Source organism: Pan troglodytes, chromosome 1 (genome assembly GCF_028858775.2).
Source record: "Pan troglodytes isolate AG18354 chromosome 1, NHGRI_mPanTro3-v2.0_pri, whole genome shotgun sequence".
NCBI classification, from domain to species: domain Eukaryota; kingdom Metazoa; phylum Chordata; class Mammalia; order Primates; family Hominidae; genus Pan; species Pan troglodytes.
In genome coordinates this window covers 81,255,865-81,278,445 of record NC_072398.2, presented here as the reverse complement: position 1 = coordinate 81,278,445, position 22,581 = coordinate 81,255,865, and the positions used below count along the sequence as shown (strand labels likewise).

Below are 22,581 nucleotides of genomic sequence, written 5' to 3'. Positions count from 1 at the left end.
AACGCCTGTAATCCCAGCACTTTGGGAGGTCAGGGCGGGCGGATCACTTGAGGTCAGGAGTTTGAGACCAGCCTGGCCAACATGGTGAAACCCCATCTCTACTAAAATACAAAAATTAGCTGGGCGTGGTGGCGCATGCCTGTAATCCCAGCTACTTTGGAGGCTGAGGCAGGAGAATCACTTGAACCCAGGAGACGGAATTTGCAGAGAGCCGATATCGCGCCACTGTATTCCAGGCTGGGCAACACAGCAAGACTCCCTCTCAAAAAAAAAAAAAAAAAGATGTAAACCTGGAAGACAGGGAAGATCTTGCTGGTAAGCCATGATGAGGAGGTTGGAGCCCAGGGATTTGAGTTTCTAGAGTCTTGGCTAGAAGTCTGTGGCAAGAGATGGGAGGAGGGTGTAGAAAGTATATGGATGACTTCTACTTCTATGGAAAGGCCTAAGATATATAACAGATAAATTCAAGTCTTTAATGGTTTCTTACCTCACCTTTGAGGCTGTAAAAGGTGGCAGACTCAAATGTCTGGCTCCAAGATTTGTCCTTCTTGAGAGTTTTTAGCAACTTCTGTCCTTCATTCAAATACATGTATGCCTGTAACCAGCCCAAGGAGTAGAAAAGTGTTGATTCAGCAGGGATTGAGCCCACAGAAGGGCCATTGCCCCAGACTCTACTGAGGTAAGAGATGCAGGAGCCATTTCAGTTACCACCTCTACTTCCATCCCCAGCTCCACTGATTAAAATGGGCTTCCAAATTCCAGACAGGAGCTGATGGGTAAAGATCTCACCTTCATGCTTACCTTTGTCTGCTGGATCACTCCATCAAGAGAATGAATCTGGAAATCTCCACCTTTCCTCACACTATCCTCTAGGTTGCCTTACCCCAAGTTTCCCTCAAGCCAGTTTCTTCCTCTCAATAATTCTATCCCCAACCTCCCTATTCCCAACAACACATCCACTTCCCTTGAACAGCATCCCCACATCTGTGAGAAGTTGGTCTTCAGTTTTTAAATGAATTATGAATCACCCCCTTTTCCTTTGCCAGGGTCATTTTGGGAGGTGGATGAGGAAGTAAGTCCCTGCACAACTCTCATCACTTCATCTTCACCTCCCAACATCATTAGGCAAATCTTAGCACGTGTGCACACCAAGGTAAGATCAGACTTGAAGAATAAAATAAGGTGAGGCAATATCTCCCAGTCTCATGCATCCTGTTGGGTATGTGTGGGAGGCAAAAAAAGAGGGAGACATGATGAGTTGGCCACCAGCCCCAGTCCCACTGGAGTTTGATGGGAGTGGGGGTACAAATGTCACATTCTGGGACCTTGCACTGAGGCTGTGCTTCTAATCATTGTCTTCTTGTCAAGTGAAATGGGGTATGCATAGATTTTAGAAAGTTGGCCCCCAGGGCTACCTAAGCCTCCTCCTCCTGGGACTCATTGGCTACATCCCCATCATCACCTCGAATATGTGCATGAAATATGCAGGAGACTTTCATTCTTAACATAAATGTTTCAAGGACAGGAACTTAGTGACATTTTTAATAGTTTAATTTTATAATTTTATATAAATCTAAGGTAGGAGGGTTGATTAGGCTGCTGTGACCAGTAGCAACTGTAAATTATGGAAGGTCTATGAAGCTCTTCCTGAAGCTGGCTGAAGTCAGATGAAGCAAGGGCCCAGAAAGACATTTCCTCAAGTGAGTACATGGAAGGTTAGCCCAGCCAGCTGCTCCATGAAAAGAGATCTAAGGGCAAATAAGTTTGAGAAACACAGTATGCTTCAGCCTAGCCTGGCCTTTACCCTTCTGTGTCCTCTGAACAGATTTATATATATATCTCAGCATATCAAAGGCCCTGAAGTATCTAAAGGCATCTATTTACCTGTATTCAGCTCAGTGATTTCCAACTTACTTAACAATGAATTCTGTTTATTTCATCATGTGTATCAAATCCCCTCATTTCTATGGGCATAGTGCCCTGGAACCTTATTTATAATTACCCTAGAGAAACATTCACTAGTGCTTTGGTGGTCTAATGGTATGTGTAATAATCTAGCACACATTGCATGATGACAAAGGCAGGGAGAGCCTCTTTGGGGATCACAATATTAAAACCAGAATTGGCTGGGCACAGTGGCTCACACTTGTAATCCTAGCACTTTGGAAGGTCAAGGAGGGCAGATCCCTTGAGCTCAGGTGTTCAAGACCAGCCTGGGCAACATAGTGTAACCCCATCTCTACCAAGAACACAAAAAATTAGCTGGGCATGGTGGCACACGTCTGCAGTCCCAGCTACTCAGGAGGCTGAAGTGGGAGGATGGCTTGATCCCGGGAGGCAGACGTTGCAGTGAGCAGAGATCGTGCCACTACACTCCAGCCTGGGTGACAAAGACGTCATCTCAAAAACAAAACAAAAAACCAGAATTGCACTCATCCAAAGACCTACAGGTATTTTGTGCTCACAGGTATTTTAGGCTTAACAGAGGGTAAATGCCACTTGAGGAAGACTATGCTGAGAGTCCTCTCTGCATCATTTTGGGAATGAGATGTGCCCCCTTACCTCCCATACAGGTAGACAATTCATGGCAAGTTTCTAAAGGTGGCAATATTTTAAATAATTTACAATGCTAGTTGCAATGTATTCCAATTCTCTTTTCTCAATCTTAGATCATTTCCCTTCTAAGCAATGTGATTTTCAGTGGAAAGGGGTGCTGTCGGGAATATACAACGTGAAGTAATCAGAAAGCATGCTGGAGCTTCCCTTCTGGCTCTATGTTCTATGAATTGTCTCTAGGGTGGAGGTGGTCTGGGTAGAAACAGCTTACCATGTAGTTATCACAAAAGATGAGATAAGCAGATGCAATTTCTAAGAAGTAATATAAGGCTTTGTTATTTTCTCCCAAAGCCAGAAAATGGTGGGCCAGAGGCAAGATGACAATCTCTAGGATTTCTTCACACTGGCAAGATTCCAGAGGGATAATGTCTTCGTCAGATGTCTTCATTTTTGTTAAAACATGGTCAAAGAAATTCAAGATCTTTTCTCTTATTTCTTCAGGACTGTCCATATGCAGAAATAAATAATAGTAACTTATACAGTATCACTTTTGATATTAAAATATCTTTAGGCCAGACGCGGTGGCTCACGCCTATAATTCCAGCAGTTTGGGAGGCCGAAGCTGGTGGATCACCTGAGATCAGGAGTTCAAGACCAGCCTGGCCAACCTGGTGAAACCCCATCTCTACTAAAAATATAAAAATTGGGCCGGGTGCGGTGGCTCATGCCTGTAATCCCAGCACTTTGGGAGGCCAAGGCAAGTGGATCACGAGGTCAGGAGATCAAGACCATCCTGGCTAACACGGTGAAATCCCGTCTCTACTAAAAATACAAAAAATTAGCCGGGTGTGGTGGCAGGCGCCTGTAGTCCCAGTTATTCAGGAGGCTGAGGCAGGAGAATCACTTGAACCCAGAAGGCGGAGGTTGCAGTGAGCTGAGATTGTGGCATTGCACTCCAGCCTGGGTGACAGAGCGAGACTCCATCTTGAAAAAATAAATAAATAAAATAAAATATCTTTAAAAACAAAAGAGCAGGATAATAAAACCTAGTGTGGATACTACTGACTAAACTCACCATGCATACCCCCCAAAGTTTCTCACTTGCATCTAAGAGGTCAAAAGTACTGGCCAGACAAATGATTCTAATAGTGTTCTGAATTTAATGACAATTATTTATGCCCTACTTCCTAAACAATGATATATGCCTCTACCTGCAATTTTCAGGAAAAAATGCAGATGTCTCAGGAATCTCTGATTTGGACAAGATAAGCTTTTCTTCAGCTAGAAAATAAACAAATGAGTTGTATGGGTCATTGAAATGTTCTTTGCAGTGGAGATATCTGCTGTCTACCCAAGACTCTTGTTCCCTTTACGGAGTTGTTGCTGCCCAGCCAGAAACCACATTGCCCAGTCCCCATTGCATCTTAGGTGAAGCCACATGATGAGTTCTCACAATAGAATTAGATCAGAAGTAATATATGTCACCTCTAGGCTAAGATGGTTATGTGTCTTCTCTGCCTTCTCTTTCCACAAGAAAGCAAGTAATTCTAAGAACCTGAAGGATAGCAAACCCACAAGTTGGGAGGAGCCTGGGTCCCTTGCTAACTGCATGCAAAGCCATTGGTCAATACTTGCATTGGATTATTTCATAAGGTGGAAATAATCACTCTCTTGTGTTAATCCACAGAAATGCTGGGGTTTGTGATAGCTAATAACATTATCCTAACTCATTTATTCTGCAATAAAAACTAAGTGAATTAAACCTGAAGAAAGTGACATCAATTTCCAGTGGAGAAATATAGATAATTAAATGAAATACCCCAAAACGTTAACTGAAGGGCAGAGAATCTTAAATTAAAAACCTCAGTCTAAGCAGACTTGAACAGGTTAGAAAATTCCATAATGATCTTAAAACAGAAAACAAATGAGGCTTGTCTAGTCCAGCCATTTCTCCCTTCAGGCAGAAGAAAGAATCCCAGAGAGGGGAAGGAACTCGTCTCAGGTCATACATCTGTTAGTGGTGGAGGTAGGACTAGAACTTAGGTTTTCTGGCTCCCGGGCTAATGCATTACTCCATACATCTTATAGATGCAGTTTGAACATCTAAGAAGTTACCACCTTCTTCTGAAAGCCCTCTGTGCTCTTGCCTCCATAGGTAAGTACCCCAACTCCTGTGTGCCCGTCAACCCTGTGCAGACCTGTATCATAGTCCTTATTGTACTGCACAGAGATCAATTTGGCCACCTCTTCTCCTAGATTACTATTTATTGATTCCTTAGTGACTAGCAGCTGAATATATTGAATTATGACCCTGTCCCCCTACTTCTCTAAAACTGCTGTTGTTAAAGTTACCTGTGGCCACCATGTTGCCACATCCAAAGGCTACATCTTTGTCTGCACTTGATTACCTCTCAGCAGCATTTAATACAAGTGACCACTCTCCCTTTTCACTGATTCTTTTAGCACACATTGTTTTGTGTGTTATAAGGGAATTGGTTGCCTACTTAATTGGCTACTATTCTTCTACCAACATTCTAAATGTTGGTAAACCTCAGTTTGGTCCTGGGCTCCATTCTCCTTTCACAATTTCTCCCTAGGCAGTTTCATCTGCCCATGACTTTTAATTACATTCATATGCTAATGAATTTCCATTTTATATATCTAAGCTTTGACATGTACTTTAACTACAGACCCATATATTCAAATACTACCTTGGCAACTGCCATTTGAATGTGTAATAGGCATTTCAAAATTAACATGATTCAAACAGAAACTCTCGAATCTCTCCTCCAGAAACTTATACCCACTTACAACTTTTCCTATCTTAGTAAGCATCACTGTCATATATCCATTTTCTCAAGACAAAAACCTGCTCAAGATCCTTGATTATTTTCTTTTTCTTACCCCCTTCCCTATTCAGTCCATCAGAAAGTCCCATTGACCATACCCAAAAACATATCTGAATTCATCGTCTTCTGTCCATCTTCACTACAGCACCACCTCAGTCCATTACCAAAATTTTACCTGGACAACTGCAAAAAACTAATCTCCCCTCTATTCCTATCATTTTCAATCTCTTTCTGTAGAGAAGGCAGTACCATTTAAAAAGCATGATTCAGATCTCTGTGGCAGGAACTGCTGGTTTCCCATCTCAATCTCCATTGTCCCTTTTCTCATTAGTAATAGACAGCGACATTCTTCAGCTTCCCTTGCAACTGGATATAGTCATGTGAGTAGGTTCTGATCAATGGGATGTAAGAGGAAATACTGGGTAGGACTTTTAGAAGATCCTTTAAAAGGGAGGGGACATCCTTTCATGTTTTGGCTTCTTTTCTCCTTCTGGCATTAAACGTGCTGGCTGGAGCCTCAGCAGCTGTTTTGGACCAAGGACCCTGATGATCATGAAGCCTCCATACTAGTCCCAGTGATGAGGCAAGCCTTTTACATGAGAAATACATAAATACAATACATTTAATAATAAATAAATTTAAGCCACACTAGCTAGGTCCTTATTATATGCAGCCAATACTCATTCTAATTGATATATTTCCAATGTGTTCCAATTCACTTAGACTGAAATTTAGACTATTTATCAAAGTCTACAAGGCCCTTTGAAGATTTTATTACTTAATCTGTTCATTGTCTGTCAGTTGCCATTAAAATTCAAATTTATAAGAATAGACATGTCTATCTTAATAGTAAAATAAAAATGGATAATAAATGTCTACCATTTTTCACTACTATGGTCCGAATATCTAGGTCACTTCCTGGCACATGGTAGACGCTTAATAAATGTTTGTTGCATAAACACACGTTTGTTGAAAATAAATCAATCAGTAAAATGAAAATGCTATTCTTCCTTCAACATTCTATGTATTTTTTATGTTTAAAGTTGTAATGGTGGCCAGGCACAGTGGCTCATCCCTATAATCCCAACACTTTGGGAGGCTGAGGTGGGAGGATCGTTTGAGTCCAGGAGTTTGAGACTAGCTTGGGCAACATGGCAAGACCTGTCTATAAAAAAAAAAAAAAAAAGAAAAGAAAAAAAAATTAGCAGCACATGGTGGCATGTGCCTGTAGTCCCACCTACTTGGGAGTCTGAGGTGGGAGGATGGCTTGAGCCTGGAAGTTTGAGGCTGCAGTAAGCCCAGATCATGCCACTACATTCCAGCCTGGGCAACAGAGCAAGACCCTGTCTCAAAAAAAAAAAAAATTGTAATGGTGATAGAATGGGATGCAAAGATTGGATAGATAAAGCAAATAGAATCAGGGCATATGAGGTATGCTCTTTGTCATTATGTCATTTATTGCTTGGGTGAATCATATTATTATTACTTTTTTTTTTTTTTTTTTGGATGGAGTTTCACTCTGTTGCCTAGGCTGGAGCGCAGTGGTGCAATCTTAGCTCACTGCAACCTCTGCCTCCTGGATTCAAGCGATTCTCCTGCCTCAGCCTCCCAAGTAGCTGGGACTATAGGCGTGTCCCACCATGCCTGGCTAATTTTTTATATTTTTAGTTGAGATGGGGTTTCACCGTGTTAGCTAGGATGGTCTCAATCTCCTGACCTCATGATCTGCCTGCCTCGGCCTCCCAAAGTGCTGCAATTACAGGCATGAGCAACCGTGCCCAACCAGAATCATATTATTTTTGATTCTCATTTTTTTCATTTACAAAGGAGATATTATATTAAGAGTTTCCTACTACAAGGAGAATCTGTAAAAATCAAAAGAAAAAAACATACAAATGCCTATAGGTTCTCAAACGAAAAGAGAAAAGCAAAGATATCACCTGCCCACCTTATGGTTTCAAAGAACTAAAAATAAGACTTTAGGTTCAAGATGTCAGACTACCTCTTGGGTTTATCTTCTGTCTCCCCAGGTTCAGGGCATTTTACCTAACTAAATGAGAATAAAATGATTTTTTTTTTTTTTTTTTTGAGACAGGGCCTTGTTCTGTCGCTCAGGCTGGAGTGCAGTGGCACAATCATAGCTCACTGCAGCCTCAACCTCCCTGGCTCAAATGATCTTCCCACCTCAGCCTCCTGAGTAGCTGGGGCTACAGGCACCTGCCACCACACCCAGCTAATTTTTTTGTATTTTTTGTAGAGGGAGATTTCATCATGCTTCTCTGGTTGGTCTTGAACCCTTGAGCTCAAGCAATCCACCTGTCTCAGCCTCCCAAAGTGCTGGGATTACAGGTGAGCCACTGTGCCTGGCAAGAATAAAATGATCTCTAAAAGTATAAATTCAACATGTATAGAATGGAAGGGCCACGCTCCTGTCTTAGGGTCACTGCATTCGCTACCCCTCTGCCTAGAACAGTCTTCCTCAGCCACTCACACAGCAAAATCCCTCACTTCCTCTGTCTTTACATGAATCTTGCTTTGCAGTGAAGTCACCCAAATGGCTCTGCGCTCCTCCTACCCAACATTCTTTTCTGTTTTTCTGCATGGGATTTATTGCTTATACTATATGCTTTCCTTTTTTTTTTTTTTTTTTTTAAGAGCTGGGGTCTTGCTTTGTCACCCAGGCTGGAGTACAGTAGGGTGAACATGGCTTACTGCAGTCTCAAACTTTCGGGCTCAAGCAATACTCTTGAGTAGCTGGGACTACAGGCACAAGCCATCGCACCTGGCTAATTCTTTTTTTAAGAAATGGGATCTTGCTATCCTGCCCAGGCTGGTCTTGAACCCTTGGCCTCAAGCCTCCAAAGCCACTGGGATTATAGGCATGAGCCACTGCACCCAGAAATTTACTTCTTTATTGTGTTTTTTTGCTCCACTGTCTACTTTTCTCCAACAGAATGCTGTTTTGTTCACCGATGCATTTCAGATGCCTAGAGCAGTAAGCAATGCCTGGCACATAAATAAATAATTGTGGAATGAGTAAATGAAATGCTGAATGAAAGTTCAACATATCTGTAGAAGATAAAGGAGTGAGAAGAGTAGTCATTGATGAAATAGGTGGAAGAAGCTGAAGGACAGCGCCCAGGAGGGTAAACCGTTGGAATGAATCAAGACTTAGAAAATAACAGTTCTTAAGAAGGACATGAGGATCAAAAGAGAATTGAAAGGGACTGGCTACCAGCTTCTTCCCTATCTGATTCACACATAATGCAGTGGCCCTGAATCTCCTCCAATTATGTCTTTTTTTTCCCTTTTGGGGAGAGCAGTGGCCATGATCACGGCTCACTGCATCCTTGAACTCCTGGGCTCAAGAGATCCTCCCACCTCAACTTCCTGAGAAACTGGGACTATAGATGTGTGCCACCATACCTGGCTAATTTTCTTATTTTTAGTTTTTTGTAGAGACAGAGTCTCAGTTTGTTGTCCAAGCTGGTCTTGAACCAGCCCTGGCTTGAACCTGGCTTCAAGTGATCCTTCCACCTCAGCTTCCCAAAGTGCTGGGATTACAAGCGTGAGCCACCACACTTGGTCCCAATTATGTCCTTGACCAGTATTGCCTAAAGGTTATACTCCACACTTTGGGAGGTTCAGGGATAAAGGATAGACAGAGTATCTATCTGTCTAGGATAGATTAAAGCAGGATATTTTAAGGAAGACATTGCAAAAAAAAAAAGTTTCCTAGTAACCCTAGGAAAAATAAACATTTGTTAAGAAATCTATTCACAGTATATTACTTGGTTTGTAATGGACAACATTTACATAGTCTTAATAATGTAAACACTTCATTGGCTTATCTAATGCCAGTTATATAACAATATAGGGGAGAGGGGCCGAGGAGTGGTGTAACAGAGTTAAATCCTCATCTGCCATAGCCAGAAAACAGATGTCAGAATTTGATTTTCTTAAAAATCAGTAAAAGCAATGTTAATATACCATTTAGTATATGGAGGTAATGACTAGAAAGAACAGCTAAATTAAAAATGTTTGCCCCTGACTGGAACTACTGAAGGTGTGTGGGATGGTGGGCCATGGGATTACCGTTTTGTGATACAACATTTAGGGAATTTACAAAGTCTCTAAAGTTTGTCAAGTCGATAGCCTTCTGAACAGGTGAAAAATTCTGATAAGAGAAATAGTAGAGCTGTGGCCTCACTCAGGTGGAGGTGCTGATGGAAGGGATACCAGCAGACATTATTCAGAGACATTTGGTCACATATGCTCCAGAGCTGAACTGCCAGTTGATTGGAAAATCTGCAAATAATTGAAATTGTTTGCTTTGATGACACTAGTCAGCCTGCTCAAGGCCAGCTGCTCAAACTGACCTATATTCTAGCTGTCAGTGTATTTTAGCTTATTTTATCCCCCAAAATAAAACATCAATCTACCAAAAAATGCATCTATGTATATGTATGTGTGTGTACATGTGTATGTGTGTGTGTATATGTATGACTCACTGACTCCACACAGTCAAATATTCTTCTTTCCCCTTTCCCTCATCTCTTTCCATCATTTCATCTCCTACTGATACTTTCATTGGTTCTTTGAATAGGGCCTTGTGTGGGATCCTTCACTAAAGCTTCCTTAATTCAGGCAGCGCATCTTCTTGGTGCTCCAGTCTGTCCCCCTTATCCCTGTCTCATTCTAGCAGTCCACACCCAAGGGTCTTGTTACCCTCCCAAGGGCACCCTGGGAAGAACTTAAAATGGTTCCAGACTGGCTGTTTCTCCCAGGTGGGTTTTATCTGATCCATGAGAAACCCTCACACATCCTTTCCCACAGTCTGGGATGGCAGCTTGATCCCAATGCAGCCACAGGTCACTTCAGCCTTCTTAGGCATGAGGCAGGTCCCAGTGTTCTATGTCCTCTGATTCTAAGGAAGACACCTCACTAGGCTTGAGGTGATGAAGTAAACAACCCACTTGAGGAGAGCACACAGCACCTCATCAGTTCTCACCAAAGAGATCTCTTCACAAATCCTGACCCTCTACATCCTCTTCCTCATTTCTATGTCTTAGGTCTGGGCGAAGGATCCAAGATTATAATTGATTCTCAGCTATTTCCTTTGTAAATTCTGTATATCCACTGCCTCAGTTTGAATTGCAGCATTAGTTGTATCTTGGTGCTCTGGCACAAATTTCAATTTCAACATAATATTACACACATACCACTTTTGTGATAATAATATTACCAATTTTGTAAAACTATAACAAACAAGAGAAAATTTAATAAATGCTAGTAATAGAACTAGACTCAGGTAGGTGTACATTCCCCTGACATCTTCCCTGCCCAGTGCAGGTGAGACTATTGCTGAAGTCTTATCCTCTTTGTACTCAAGCTCTCAGAGGACTAGAAATCTTCATGGTCCAGATCCTAAGGCTCTGAACCTACAGCCTGATTCCTGTTTTCCAAAAAGGGAGATGGACTAGTGTTAGTGCAGTTTCAACAACATGCTCGTCCCACTGTGCAAAGCTGCAACTTTCTCATTCTCTTGATTTCTACTTCATGCTGTGTCTACGAACTTCCTATCTTCTGGCAAGTATTACCTAAAATCCAACCCCACATTTGGGGGAGCTCAGGTATAATGAGCAGAGGATGAACTTAGGAATTAGACTGATGGCAGATTGAATAAAGCCTGTCACTCATTCTGTGGTATTGGGTAAGTTACTTAAGCTTCCAGAACCACAATTTTAAAAATCTATACAATGAAAAGAACCCTCATCAACCTTAAAGGGTTAATATGAGGATCCACTGAGAAGGCACATGAAATGGAGAACGAATGAGAAAAAAAAGTTTACTTTGCACCTGCTATGTACTAGGCAGTTTAGATACATTTCTTCCTGATTTTTAATATCCTTATAATATAGGAGTCCTCTACTTGTAGCCTCTGATTTCCCAACCAGATTTAGCCACAATCACCAAGGTCCTCTGACTAGAGTAGGCAGCCCATTAGGAGCTCCCTGGCCACCATGAATGGGGGCTAGAATTGGTGGTGTTGCTCTGTGTCTGACACCCATCATGCCCGTAGTGACTGAGTCTTTGGGTCCTTACATCCCCTGAATCCTCTGCTATGTTTTCTCAGATCACATGGCTGGTTGGTATTATTGGCTTGTAACTTTTTAACTTTTGCTTCTCCGATGGTCTTGAATTCTTGCCCTGAAACCAAGCCCTGTTTTCTGGAGCCCTGACCTGCTTAGCCCTGGCTAATTCTCTCTCAGTCATGTTCTTTACCCACTGGAACCTGTTTCAAACTAGACCAACAAAGCAATAATATTCTTATCTGCCAAGAAACACCATGTCATCATGTCAGATTGTACTCCCCTTTGGATTCCATCCATTGGTGTGAATTAAGTGGGATATTTTAGTTTGAGTTCTGGTCACATCCCATTTTGCCAGAGCCCCTATCCCCAAACCCTCCCTGACAGTTATAGTGAGATTGGTTCGCTAGACTCAATACAGGTACATTCCCTTACTTTTCTCTTCCCCATTGGCCTAGGCTGCTGAAGTCTCATCATTCTTTGTGCCCAAGCCGCTTATGAGACTTGAAGCCCTCAAGATCCACACCCACTCCTTCTAGATCTTAGTCTAGATTTCCCAAGAACAGTTAGGAGAATTTTAAAATGAAGTAGGTTACTTTTAAATCCATGAGACATAGCCATCTTTTTAATGGCATCCATGTCTAAAGCGTTGAGCCGAATATTCACTGTGAAGTGATGATAGGGAATGAAGTCCCTGCCTCGGCAGTGGTCACATCTGTGGGCATCTTCTTCTAAAAAGCGGGCACATTTCAAGTGCATGGCTTTTCTCTGGTCCTTGAGCCACAGCTCGTAGGCTGTTTTCTGCATCATAGGGTTACAGAATCGAATCCTGTGGCACTCGATCACCTCATTCTCCAGTTCACGAAGCTGTTCCTCTTCACCGTGATCTGGAGAGAGCAAAAAGGGTTTTTCAGCCAGGCACTGGGCAACAGATCAGCCCCTTCTACCTAACATAGGTCAATTCTTTGATCTAGATGGGTCCTTAAGAGGAAATTGGGTCACTCCAGGTGCTACTCACCCATCCCTTCACTGGGCTTCAGAGACAAGGAACGATAGTGCACCTCAAATGAGGGATCATTCTGTTTCAGGGCCTTTTGAAGCTCCTTGCCATTCCGGAAACAATAAAAAATGTTAGATTCCACTAGGGTTGCCAGGGTCTTGATCATCATCTTCATATTCCAACAAGGGAGAATCTCAAACAACAACTCAGTGGTAAAAGTCAGGCCAATGATGGCAGCACATCTCACCAGCATTTGGTGGGAAAGTCTCATGCTATCCAGCTGGATCAGAGAGATTTCTGCAGGTAGAAGGCCACACAGTAGAAAACTAGTTACTTATCTTTATCTAATATGCTGTATTTGATAAAGAGCAGGTGGACAACCATCCTGCTCTACAGTTCTTGTTGAAAGAAACTCAGCCAAGCTAAGTCAAAAGAAGTATTTGTTTAGTACCTAATTTGTGGATAGTACTTGTGTTGGGAGTACTAAAGATGCAGGCTTATGGCCTAGAAAGACACACGGCACAATGACCTGACAAAATTAAGATCTATTTCATGGTGTTCTGATTTTGTGCTAAAGTGTGACAAGTGTGTGTGAGAAGAGGAGAGGACATTGTAATCACTATTGTCAGAAGGAGCAGGCCCTGCCATTCCTGTGCTTTGTTGACTTCCTCAGCTGGTCCTTTTGTATCTTCTTCTCTGCCTCCCCTTTCTCCTAGAAACTCCTGGTTTCTCTCTATCTGCCCTAGAAATTTATGTATTCTCATGACATACATTATCATCTCTGTGTCATGACCAAGTGTCAGAGAGTTCACAGCTCCTATCCCAACTTTTCATCTAAGCTTGAATATCGGTAGCTCATGTGACTTTCTGGACATTTTGATCAGGATGTCCTTCTGTTAGGGACAAAATTAGAATTTCTCAACTTGCCCAAAAAACACAGTAGAAACTAAGCTAGTCCATCCTCTTTTTTTTTTTTTTGAGATGGAGTCTCACTCTTGTTGCCCAAGCTGGAGTGCAATGGCTGATCTCGGCTCACTGCAACCTCCGCCTCCTGGGTTCAAGCGATTCTCCTGCCTCAGCCTCTTGAGTAGCTGGGATTATAGGCACCCACCACCATGCCCGGCTAATTTTTTGTGTTTTTAGGAGAGATGGGATTTCACCATGTTGACCAGGCTGGTCTCGAACTCCTGACCTCAGGTGATCCACCTGCCTCGGCCTCCCAAAGTGCTGGGATTACAGGTGTGAGCTACCGCCTTCTTACATTAGTAGACACAGCTAATGAAACATAAATGGCACTCTTTTGAAGACTGAGGACCTTGAGATGTCCCTAGGCCACCTTTCTAAACATTGTAAGTTGCTTATGGATGGCATGAATTGGAGCTGAGTTCTTGCTAAAACATTCCTTGAAAGTCATTTTTCTTTAAAAGAATAATAATACATCTTTCTTTTTTCTTTTTTTTTTTTTTTTTTTGAGACGGAGTTTTTCTCTTGTTGCCCAGGCTGGAGTGCATGATCTCGGCTCACTGCAACCTCCGCCTCCTGGGTTCAAGCAATTCTCCTTCCTCAGTCTCCTGAGTAGCTGGGATTACATGCATGCGCCACCATGCCCAGCTAATTTTTTTTTGTATTTTTAGTAGAGACGGGGTTCTCCATGTTGGTCAGGCTGGTCTCTAGAACTTCTGACCTCAAGTGATCCACCCGACTTGGCCTCCCAAAATGCTGGGATTACAGGAGTAAGCTACTGTGCCTGGCCAATAATATGTCTTTCATATAAACTCGTTTGTCATTTCTTTCTCATAAAAGTGGGTGACAGGAAGTATCTCAGTATTAGATTTTCTCCCTCATTATTTGGTTTCTGTTTAATTGAAAATGTACAATATTTCATTCTTTTATGCAGATCCCAGAATATACACAGGGGGAAAGATGGCTCTTAATTAGGAGCAAAGCCAAGCCTACCCTGGAGCCTTCTCACTGCTTCAGGCAGTACAGAGCAAAGAGACAAACAACCAATGTTGCTGTTTTTCTTTTTCCTTTTAAAAACAGACATCCTAGAGAAGGCCAAAGTGGAGTTTAGGGACTAGAAAATAAATACCAGGTCAGATTTTCTTTTCTTTTTTTTTTTGAGATGGAGTCTCACTCTGTCACCCAGGCTGGGGTGCAGCGGCTCACTGCAACCTCCGCCTCCCAGGTTCAAGCAATTCTCCTGCCTCAGCTTCCCGAGTAGCTGGGATTACAGGCGTGTGCCTGGCTAATTTTTTTGTATTTTTAGTAGAGACGGGGTTTCACCATATTGGCCAGGCTGGTCTCAAACTCCTGACCTTGTGATCTGCCCGCCTCCGCCTCCCAAAGTGCTGGGATTACAGGCGTGAGCCACTGCACCCGGCCAGATTTTCTTACCTTTTAATGACGTTGGAGGTGACAGGTTTTTCAGTCTGACACCACTTGTGAGGTGACAGACTTCTTCACTTTCCTTATCACTATGGAGAGTAACCATGTTTAACTTCTCTGTTAGCTTAATGGAATACTCTACAGGGGTATAAAAGGGAAGAAAAGTTGAGTCATTATCCTGTCTTATAAGGTCTGATTTTCCAATGAACTTTGAGATGGATCTCATATGAGGAAGACTGGGCAGAGATGTATATTGGCTCACCAAATATTCTGGAAACCTTTTTTTTGTTTTGTTTTGTTTTGTTTTTTGTTTTTTTTTGAGGCGGAGTCTCTCATTGTCGCCCAGGCTGGAGTGCAGTGGCATGATCTTGGCTCACTGCAACCTCCGCCTCCCAGGTTCAAGCGATTCTTCTGCCTCAGCCTCCCAAGTAGCTGGGATTACAGCCGCCCACCACCATGCGTTGCTAATTTCTGTAGAGATGAGGTTTCACCATGTTGGCCAGGCTGTTCTCAAACTCCTGACCTCAAGTGATCTGCCTGCCTCGGCCTCCCAAAGTGCTGGGATTACAGGTATGAGCCACACTGCACCAGGCCGCTGGAAACCTTATTCTAAGTAAAACTGATTCATGAAAATCTAGATGTACTCAAAAATGTTTTGTCTCCCTCTGCCAACCCTGCCCAACCAAAAGAATTGGCACTATTGATGTCTTCCATAGGATATAAGGCTTTACAAACGTTTGATTCACAGTCAGATTATCAGAATGTATTATATATGTATTATGTATATACATAATGTATATCAGAATGTATTATGTATATATATACATAAACACATATTTGTATGTATACATTTACATACCCACACTCAGTTACAAACACATTCTGTGAGGCACTGTACTCTAATTAGGACATAGCTACTATCAGAGATATTTTAAATGGTTAAGTTTGAATAGTAAATGTGCCTAGTAATTTGGTTTCCTAGTACTCCAAAATGCATTATTTTTCTATCCCTTCAGCCATTCATGTAGTCCTTGGTAGCGGCAAGACTGTGCTAGGTGAGGTGGAAATAGGAAGGTGAATAAAACCAAGTTCCTTATTTCCTGGAGCTCTAAGTCATGTACACAAAGAGCTGGACTGCCAGGCAGTAGATGAGTGCCATGTGATTGGGCACATACAGTAAGCACCAGAGTTCACATCAATACAGGACATATTTATTAAGGACTTTCTGTGCATCGTATCCAGTGAAGGCTATAAATGTGAATAACACATGCTTCCAGCCCTCAAGAGGCTTAAAAATCTGTGGAGACAGATACATAAGTAACTAATTATAACATCAGGATGGGTGACTTAAGAGCTAAAGAGCAAAGAGTAACATGTTGTGGGAACAGAAAATAACAATTAAATCAGACTTGGTGGATTCAGAAAGGCTTGATAGGGGAGGAAGTACTTTGATTGATCCTTGAAGGATGAAGAGATACTCTAAGCGGCAAGTGGAGGAGAGGCCAACGCGAAGGCACAGGAACCTCAGAGTACTTAGCGAGTTAGGGGAATGGAGCGGCCCAGTGTAACTAAAGTGCAGGGGCTGGAGTGCTCAAGTGCTATGTGGGAGACGTGTTTGGAGAGCTAGTTTGGGAGCAGAGCATGGAGGGCATTAAACACCATAATATGAAGACTGGACTTTATAGACAAGAGGGAAAGGTCACAGATTTCTGAAGAGGAGATAGTAGTAATCCAACTAGTCGTATTTAGGAAGGTAGCACTGGAAGCAGCATATGGAAAAGGCGAGAGACTAGGACAGGGAAGACTATGTAAGGAGCTATAACAATGGAATGTCAAGAAGTGAGGATGGATAGAACCAGGCAAGTGGTTCAGCAAGGAGAAAGCAAATACTAAAGATATGGAGGAAATGGGGCCTAAGCAAGACAGTGATAGAAGTGACAGAGACATGGAGTACAGAAGGAGGGGTGGTTGAGAGGGAGGATAATGCATGAAGTTTTAGATTTATTAAGTTTAAGGGAATCTGTGGAATAGTTCAATGGGCAATTGGAAATATGGGTGTGGAATTAAGGGTGAGGTTAGGGTTCGACACACACACGAAGGCTGAGAAATAGATGAGTAAATGAAAACAACTGGGGAAAGAGTTGTTTCCAATTCTGGCAAGCTAGCAAAAGAAAAGGGTTAAGGATAGAACTTGAAGAATGTCCCAGGAGGAGTAGACCCAGGGAGAGAGCCAAGGATTATCTGAGGACTGGTCAGAGAGGGGAACAGGAGGAGTGTGGGGTCAGGAAAGCCAAGGGAGGATAGCATACCAAAAAGGGGGCCATGTGTGTGTGTGTGTGTGTGTGTGTGTATGTGTGTGTGTTGGGAGTAGGAGAGTGGGGCTCAAGAGTATGATGTGGTCCGTGCTATTTTATGCTTATTTCCCCTTCCAGGACTTAGCATTGAGACAACCATTCTTTCCATCACTCAACCAGTATTAACTGATTGCCTCTAGGTGCTAGGAATTTTCCTAGGATTGGGGATTCAGGAGAGCACAAAACTCCATGCCTCATGAAGCTCACATTCTAATGGGAGACAAACATTAAACAATAGATATATACATTAAAAGGATAATCTCATAATGTAATTCAATTGTGTGAAAGAAATAAAAGGGTGATAGACAGAATGTACTCCCTACTCAGGTTCGCCTGTTGTCAGCCTTTGCCCTATTTACTATATCCTAGGTTCCTTCTATGTGTACATATTTTTCTGAAGCATTTGAATATAGGTCACATACATCACACCCTATACTCCCAAATACTTTACTCTGTATTTTCTAAAAATATTGACACTCTTTTGTTTGTTTGTTTTGTTTTTTTGAGACAGGGTCTCACTCCTGTTGCCCAGGCTGGAGTGGAGAGGCGTGATCATAGCTTGCTGCAGCCTCAACCTCCCTGGCTCAAGCAATCCTCCCACCTCAGCCTCCCAGGTAGCTGGGACTACAGGCGTGCGACACCACACCCGGCTAATTTTTGTATTTTTAGTAGAGATGGGGTTTTGTCATGTTGCCCAGGAAGGTCTCAAACTCCTGGGCTCAAGCGATCCGCCCACCTCAGACTCCCAAAGTACTGGGATTATAGGTGTGGGCCACTGCACCTGGCCAACACTCTCTCATATAACTAGAATATAGTTATCACCTTCAAGAAACTTAACATTGGTCGGCCACAGTGGCTCATGCCTGTAATCCCAGCATTTTGGGAGGCCGAGGTGGGTGGATCACAAGTTCAGGAGTTCAAGACCAGCCTGGCCAAGGTGGTGAAACCCCGTCTCTGCTAAAAATGTGAAAAAAATTAGGCAGGCATGGTGGCAGTTGCCTGTAATCCCAGATACTCGGGAGACTGAGGCAGAGAATTGCTTGAACCCAGGAGGCGGAGGCTGCAGTGAGCCAAGATCGTGCCACTGCACTCCAGCCTGGGCGACAGAGTGTCTCAAAAAAAAAAAAAAGAAATTTAACGTTGATACAATACTTTAGTCTACTGTCCATATCCCAATTTTGTGAATTGATCAAATAATATCCTTTAACATTCTCTTTTCTTCCAGTATAGGATCCAGTCCAGGATTATGTATCATATTTATTTTTTTAATTGAAGTGAAATTCACCTAACATGCAATTAATTATTTTAAAGTATACAATTCAGCGGCCTGTAGTAAATTCACAATATTATGTAACCAGAATCTCTCCTTAATTTCAGTTTTTTAAAATTAAGACACAAAAGACACTGAAGGGTTTTAAATAGAGAAGACACCTGATTGTGTTTTAAAAAGCTCATAACAGGGCCAGCTGCGGTGGCTCACATCTGTAAACCCAGCATTTTGGGAGCCTGAGGCGGGCAGATCACTTGAGGTCAGGAGTTCAAGACCAGCCTGGCCAACATGGCAAAACCCTGTCTCTACTAAAAATATGAAAATTAGCTGGGTGGTAGTGGTGCATGCCTGTAATCCTTGCTACATGGGAGGCTGAGGCAGGAGAATTGCTTGAGCCCGGGAGACGGAGATTGCAGTGAGCCGAGATCGTTCCACTGCACCCCAGCCTGGGCGACAGAGTGAGACTCTGTCTCAAAAAAAAAGCTCATAACGGATACTACATAAACATTTATTGAACAAGTAAACAAAGTAAACAAATGTATAAGATTTAGAAATAGTATTTACTCTGCAGTATTTATATCTACATATCGCTTTCCTTTAATCCATTGGCATCTTAATATTATAATGGAATTACTTAGTCTAAAAATAATAATCATAGCAGTCATTATCTATTTAATGATCTACTATCATCTTTAAAACTAATTTGGCCAGAGAAAGTCTTCTCCATTTTTTCATCACAATCATCCAGGAAGAAAAAAAAATTGATCTTTCCTTAAAAAGCAAGCTAATGTTTCTTGTTCCTTAAAAAAAAAAAGGTAGAGCTTTGCCCTGTTCTCTCAGACAACCATCTGTCTCATTTCTCCTACAGATGTGCCCTCGGGGGGACACATGGTCCTCTAGTCATGCTATTGAACAAGAAGTGAGAGGCAACAGATGCAGCACAGACTGAAACATGGATAGGGACATCTGAGCATCATTCATTCACCCAGGAGGCAGGGGTTTTTAGGAAGCAAGAGGAATCTTTTTTATGAAATTTCCCTCATTGTCACCTTTAGGTGGTGATTCTCTATCCTGCTACATAGAGACAGCAGCACCATAAGTCCTTTATTGCACCATATTCACCTCATCATGACACTGATCTCACACCTATATTCTTGTCTTTAAATTTAGTCGCAGAGGAATACGTTTTGACCCTCTAGGTTTAGTAATATTAATACACGTCGTGCTTATAGCTGTTAAATCATCGTATTACTTAATTTGAGTCACAAAAAAATGAAGAGGCTTCCAATTCCAGGAAGAGAGAGTTGGTATGTTTTTCCCTATTCCTCCTGCTAAATATAGTTAAAACCCCTAGACGTTATGTGCGAAACAAACAGAAGATGACATTGAAGGTGAAGAGAAGTCAGACCAGCTAGGGACCTTAGGACCCAAGGCAAAACATGGCAGTGGGTCCCATGGCAGGGCTTTCTTTATGCCTCACATGTTCAAGACTTAGAGCTTAAGAATCTAGCAACTCAGAAACACCAAGGGAGTGGAAACAAAAAAAGTCCCAATTAAAGCCTGCTCTATCTAGCCTTAATTCTCTGCTTTCCAACTTGTATTCTCTGGCCCCCACCCTTTTCCCTGCAATAAAATTATTTTCCTAAAAATTCCAACTGGCCTCCTTCATGCCATCACTTCAAATTTCATCCCTGTATATATCTGTGTAGCACGGGATCTTTGTTGATAACTCACTTCGTACTAGCAATTTTACCTCTGGCAAAAAAGGAAAGGCTTTTTGAAGATAACATCAAAGCGGCCCTTCAGTTCTGGGCCTTAAGATTTGTCAATGTTCTTTCATTTCTACTATAGTTACTTTTTTTTTTTTTTTTTTGAGACCGAGTCTCACTCTGTTGCCCAGGCTGGAGTGCAGTGGTGCAATCTCAGCTCACTTCAACCTCCACCTCCCAGGCTCAAGAGATACTCCTGCCTCAGCCTCCCGAGTAGCTGGGATTACAAGCGCCCACCACCACACCTGGCTAATTTTTGTATTTTTAGTACAGATGGGGTTTCACCATGTTGGCCAGGCTGGTCTTGAACTCCTGACCTCAATTGATCTGCCTGCCTCGGGCTCCGAAAGTGCTGAGATTTAGGCGTGAGCCACCGCGCCCGGCCATAGTTAGACAATCTTTAGCCGAGTCCAGTGAGTCCCAGGCAATCTTAAGTTCGCTTACAATCTGGAATATCAGATCCAATAATTCCTGGCTCCCCAGAACCCTCTGACTCTACAGGAAGCAGCCTGTGGAATAGCCCATTTTTGCTACCTTCTCTGAATGAAGACTTAAGTTAGGCAGAACAGAGTAAGAAAGAACCATCACCGCAGGACTTACTGAACAGGTTATTCCAGGTCCTATTTGTCTTTTCCTCAGACTCCGTTTGTTGGAAAACGAGTACCTCATGATGTTCCAGGTTTTTAAGCAATTCTTCACAGTAAAATGGAATCCCACAGCTTCCCTCCCCCAGGTACCTGTAGTGAAAACAAGGCAATCTGTTTACATTGAAGGTACATCTTTTAGGAAGGAAAAACATGTAAGTCTTCTCAATCACTTGAAAATAATTTCTTGTCATTCTTCATTTGTTTCTGTTTGTTTTCAGTTTTGAGGCATTGCTTTGTTTTCTTTTTATTTCACTTATGTGTGTATACAATAAGTGTGCACACACTTGATTTATAGTTTTTAAAACAGACATTGGAAGGATAAGCCAAAAACTAATCAAAATGGTTACCTATAGGATAAGGGAGGGAAGCAAGACTAAGGATGTACCTTTTTGGCTTTGGAAAGATATACATGTTCTATATAATTTAAACAGAGAGAGGGGGAGAGAGAGAGAGACTGACAGAAAGAATGAGTGCCAAATTGGTGCCTGGAGTTATCTTAAATGAGCCTTTGTTCAAGACATCTTTCTTCCAGAAGCAGGGCAACCTCATTGCAGATACTAAGATGGGCTGTAAACAGCCAGCTAAAGAAAAAACATTCTCTATGTTGTTAAGGTGACTGCTGTCAGGACGCCAGGAGAGCCAGGCTCGGTGGCTCACGCCTGTAATCCCAGCACTTTGGGAGGCCGAGGACGGCAGAGCATCTGAGCTCAGGATTTCAAGACCAGCCTGACCAATATGGAGAAACCTCATCTCTACTAAAAATACAAAATTAGCTGGGCGTAGTGGGGCATGACTGCAATCCCAGCTACTCGGGAGGCTGAGGCAGAAGAATCGCTTGAACCCGGGAGGTGGAGGTTGCGGTGAGCCGAGATCGTGCCATCGCACTCCAGCCTGGGCAATGAGAGCGAAACTAGGTCTAAAAAACAAAAAACAAACAAACAAACAAAAAACAAAGAAAACCCCAGGAGAGGAATCACTGAAAAGCTCAGAGAGCACTCACCAGTGAGTCAGCTTTCCACATCTGCCATAGACAGAGAACACCAATACCAGACCACACCATTGCCAGCCAGGTAAGACCTTGCTTAGTGGCAGGTCATGGTCTTTAACGCTTACCAGTTTGCCTTTCCTGTCACTTGCCCATAACAATGCTCTTAGTCACTGCAGGTTAAAGTGAGTATACCCATACCCCCCATGATGAAAGGGAAATAGAGCTTTTCACTAAGCAAAGTTTAAGAAGGCGTAACAGGGAGGCAACATGGAAAAGGTGAGCAACATCCATCCTACCAAGCATTATGAATGGCTCCTTCAAAAGGTGGATCAGACCAAGCATGGTGGCTCACGCCTGTAATCCCAGCATTTTGGGAGGCTGAGATGGGAGGATTGCTTGAGCCCAGGAGTTCATGATCAGCCTGGGCAACACTGTGAGACCCCATCTCTACAGAAATAAAAAATTTACCGGAGGTGCACACCTGTAGTTCTGGTACTCGGAAAGCTGAGGCAGGAGGATGGCTTGAGCCCAGGAGGTCAAGGCTGCAGTGAGCCATGATGGCACCACTACACTTCAGCCTGGGTGACAGAGTAAGACCCTGTCTCAAAAGAAAACAGAAAAAAAGAAAAGAAAAAATTTTTAAAAGGTGGGGCCAGGAAAGATACTGA

The 22,581-nt window shown here is 42.6% G+C and overlaps 1 protein-coding gene across 10 annotated transcripts in view; it reads right to left on the bottom strand.

The window, feature by feature from the left end:
- The window catches only part of ADCY10 (adenylate cyclase 10), a 106,961-nt gene that overhangs the window by 24,104 nt on the left and 60,276 nt on the right, over nt 1–22,581 (bottom strand). For 9 of the 10 annotated variants that reach the window (XM_016931788.4, XM_016931836.4, XM_003308592.7 and 6 more), the window contains 7 exons: nt 20,879–21,015; nt 14,895–15,023; nt 12,516–12,794; nt 12,094–12,384; nt 3,768–3,837; nt 2,828–3,059; nt 488–595 (listed from right to left, as the gene is read on the bottom strand). In XM_016931788.4, coding sequence (XP_016787277.2) covers nt 488–595; nt 2,828–3,059; nt 3,768–3,837; nt 12,094–12,384; nt 12,516–12,794; nt 14,895–15,023; nt 20,879–21,015 — 1,246 coding nt within the window. The remainder of the gene's footprint in view (nt 1–487; nt 596–2,827; nt 3,060–3,767; nt 3,838–12,093; nt 12,385–12,515; nt 12,795–14,894; nt 15,024–20,878; nt 21,016–22,581) is intronic. The other variant, XM_063811589.1, reaches the window with a different exon arrangement.